The sequence below is a fragment of the Gouania willdenowi genome, unplaced genomic scaffold (genome assembly GCF_900634775.1).
Source record: "Gouania willdenowi unplaced genomic scaffold, fGouWil2.1 scaffold_412_arrow_ctg1, whole genome shotgun sequence".
In the NCBI taxonomy this organism is placed as follows: Eukaryota; Metazoa; Chordata; class Actinopteri; order Blenniiformes; family Gobiesocidae; genus Gouania; species Gouania willdenowi.
Genome location: NW_021145173.1, coordinates 78,953 through 81,432, shown reverse-complemented (window position 1 = coordinate 81,432; position 2,480 = coordinate 78,953). Strand labels below are relative to the sequence as shown.

General features: G+C 39.2%; 1 protein-coding gene across 1 annotated transcript; it reads right to left on the bottom strand.

Annotated features, from left to right (window-relative positions):
* Window positions 1–371: 371 nt before the first annotated feature.
* On the bottom strand, window positions 372–1,549 carry LOC114460154 (formin-like protein 8). Its single transcript, XM_028442193.1, has 3 exons — window positions 1,447–1,549; window positions 1,089–1,334; window positions 372–858 (listed from the first exon to the last, which is right to left on the bottom strand). The coding sequence occupies exons 2-3, from the start codon at window positions 1,142–1,144 to the stop codon at window positions 372–374; spliced, it is 543 nt and encodes a 180-aa protein (XP_028297994.1). The 5' UTR covers window positions 1,145–1,334; window positions 1,447–1,549.
* Window positions 1,550–2,480: the final 931 nt, after the last annotated feature.

Below are 2,480 nucleotides of genomic sequence, written 5' to 3'. Positions count from 1 at the left end.
GACAAGAGTAAGTCTGAGGGATGAATATAGTTTATATATATATATATATATATATATATATATATATATATATATGTTAGATTTATATATATATATAAATCTAATATATATATATATATTAGATATATATATAAAATAGAAAGTATAAAATAGAAAAATTCAACAAACAGATATAAAATACTTGAAATATATACTTTTTTAAAAAACTTAAAAATATCTATTATTTACAAATTTACAAACTATTTTACAAATAGCAAATTCAGCCCTGTGATGAGAGTGGAGGAAAGAGGTTCCTCATTTCCCACTTTATTTACTTTTTGCCATAATTGCGCTCCTCCAGTAAAGCCCTCCACTCATCATAGGACTGAGTCTCAGTCTCTTCTCAATACCAGTTGCCAAAATACTGGAGGGTTCCTGTCCTTTTTGCACTTGCTGCAAACTATAGTGTCTTTCTTTTTGGTGTATTTTCTTTTAAAAATACCTGACTGCTCTGCCTCCATTTTTCTTTTCCTATACTGCTGTGTGGTGTAGGGAACTGCTTGAGGTGTTACCTGTGTCTGAAATGTTAGAGGGGAAGTAATGAAGGGTTTTGGAGGGGCAGGTGGAACAGGATGAAAAAAGAGCAATGTCTGTGGTGGTGGTGGTGGCTGAGATGGTGGTCTTCCTTTAAGTTGTGCCTGCCCAGCAGTGTTCGGTGGCAGCACAAAAGGATGAGGCTGAGCTAAAGAGCCAAATGTAAAAGTTTGTCCTTTCTGCAGGGCAGGTGGGAGTCTTGATGGAGCTGCCATTGGGGCCTGTAAAGCTGGAAGACCCTGCTTTAAAATATCCTGCTCCTGTGCCTTGCACCGCCTGCAGTACCTATGAAAACACAAAATAATTTATATGAAAACAAAAGTTTCTACATTGTAAAATGGACAAAAAATGTAATCTTGCTTTTGATGTGATTTACATTAGACAAATATGTCCCCGAGGCCTTAATCTGGAATATGTAATAAAGTTTCATAAACAACAAAAAAAAAGTCTCATAATTAGTGGTCAACAAAATCAGCTCTACATAAAATATGTATATTTATATAAATCCTACTCACCACTGTGAAACTGTTGCAGCATTTACTTCAGGCAGCTGTATAGTGGTCTCTCTCATCAGCCTGGCGTTTGTGACTACGCACTCCCTGATGTTTTTGTACGCGCGTATCACCACAGTGTATCTTGACAGCTTCTTTCCCTCACAGCGCACAGTGCTCGGGTAGATGGCAAAAAGCTTGACAAAGATCGCCTCAACCACTCTGTTGCAGTCGGGCCACTGTGCAGGACTGTGAGCCCCGACGAAAGACCTGTAGTTAAAAATAATGTATGCTTTAAAAACATTACAATAATGTGTGACTTACATTATATTTAACTTTTTTTAACATAACCCAGATATTGTGTTTTCCTAGTTTAATTCACCTTTTGGTGCTCTCCACACCTGGAGCCACAATCTTCTTCGTAGCCCGGAATCGTCCCTTGCTCAGGCTGGTCTGGTGTCGAGCTGGGTAGACAGTTTTTTTTTGTCATACTCCCCCAGTTCCTGCCACAGAGCAATGACCTGACTACATTCCTCCTGAGTCAGCGCAAGACGGTGGTCTCTTAGTCCAGCCAAGTAATCAGCCAGATCCTGCACTGCGCCATACCCTTCAATGTTATCAGGGCCAACCCAATCCTAACAAAAACAAAAAGAAGAAAAAAGAACCACTGATGACAGCAGTGCACACTCATCAATCCAAGCTATTCTTTTTTTTTCTTTAAGGTAAACAACTTCTTACATGGCATGAGGAGGAGTGTGGAGATGGATCAGTAGATGGCGCTGATGCTAAAAGAAAAAGACAAGTATTTAGAGTAAAACATTTTTAAATTTAAAAAAATAAGCAAAACGTGAGATTTTAGAAACAGTTGTGTAAAACTCACTAGACTGTTCTGCAGGAGAAACTGTTTGTGTGGAATGGGGAGCAGAGCGGTCACAGCAGGTGAAGGAGCTGCAGAAGCTGATGATGAGGCGACATGTGACTGAGTCACTGGCAACAGAGGGATAACGGGGGAATGGGAGGCACAAAGGCAGTAGCCTGAGGAGATGGAGCTGCTGAGGAACCAGGAACAGCTGCAGATGCTTGTGAGGCGAGAAGTGCTTGCTCTGCCTCTAGTGTGGGTACTGTCATGTCCTGTGAAGCCCTCATCTATCTCAACTTCAGTGGTCTCAGACTCTTCAATGACCACTTTGTAGTCCTGCAGAACTTTGCCAGTTTGCTGATAGAGGTATTCCACACCTAAAAGCTCACCTTCAAAATGATGATTAACAAACAAGACAAAAAAAAGAAAAAAAAGATAAGAAAAGAAAAGAAAAGAAAAGAAAAAGCACAAACAATAACACAAAAAAAGTTAAACTTTAGATGAAAGCATAAGTTGAAGAAATCAAAAACAAACAATCATATAACAATAATCAACCT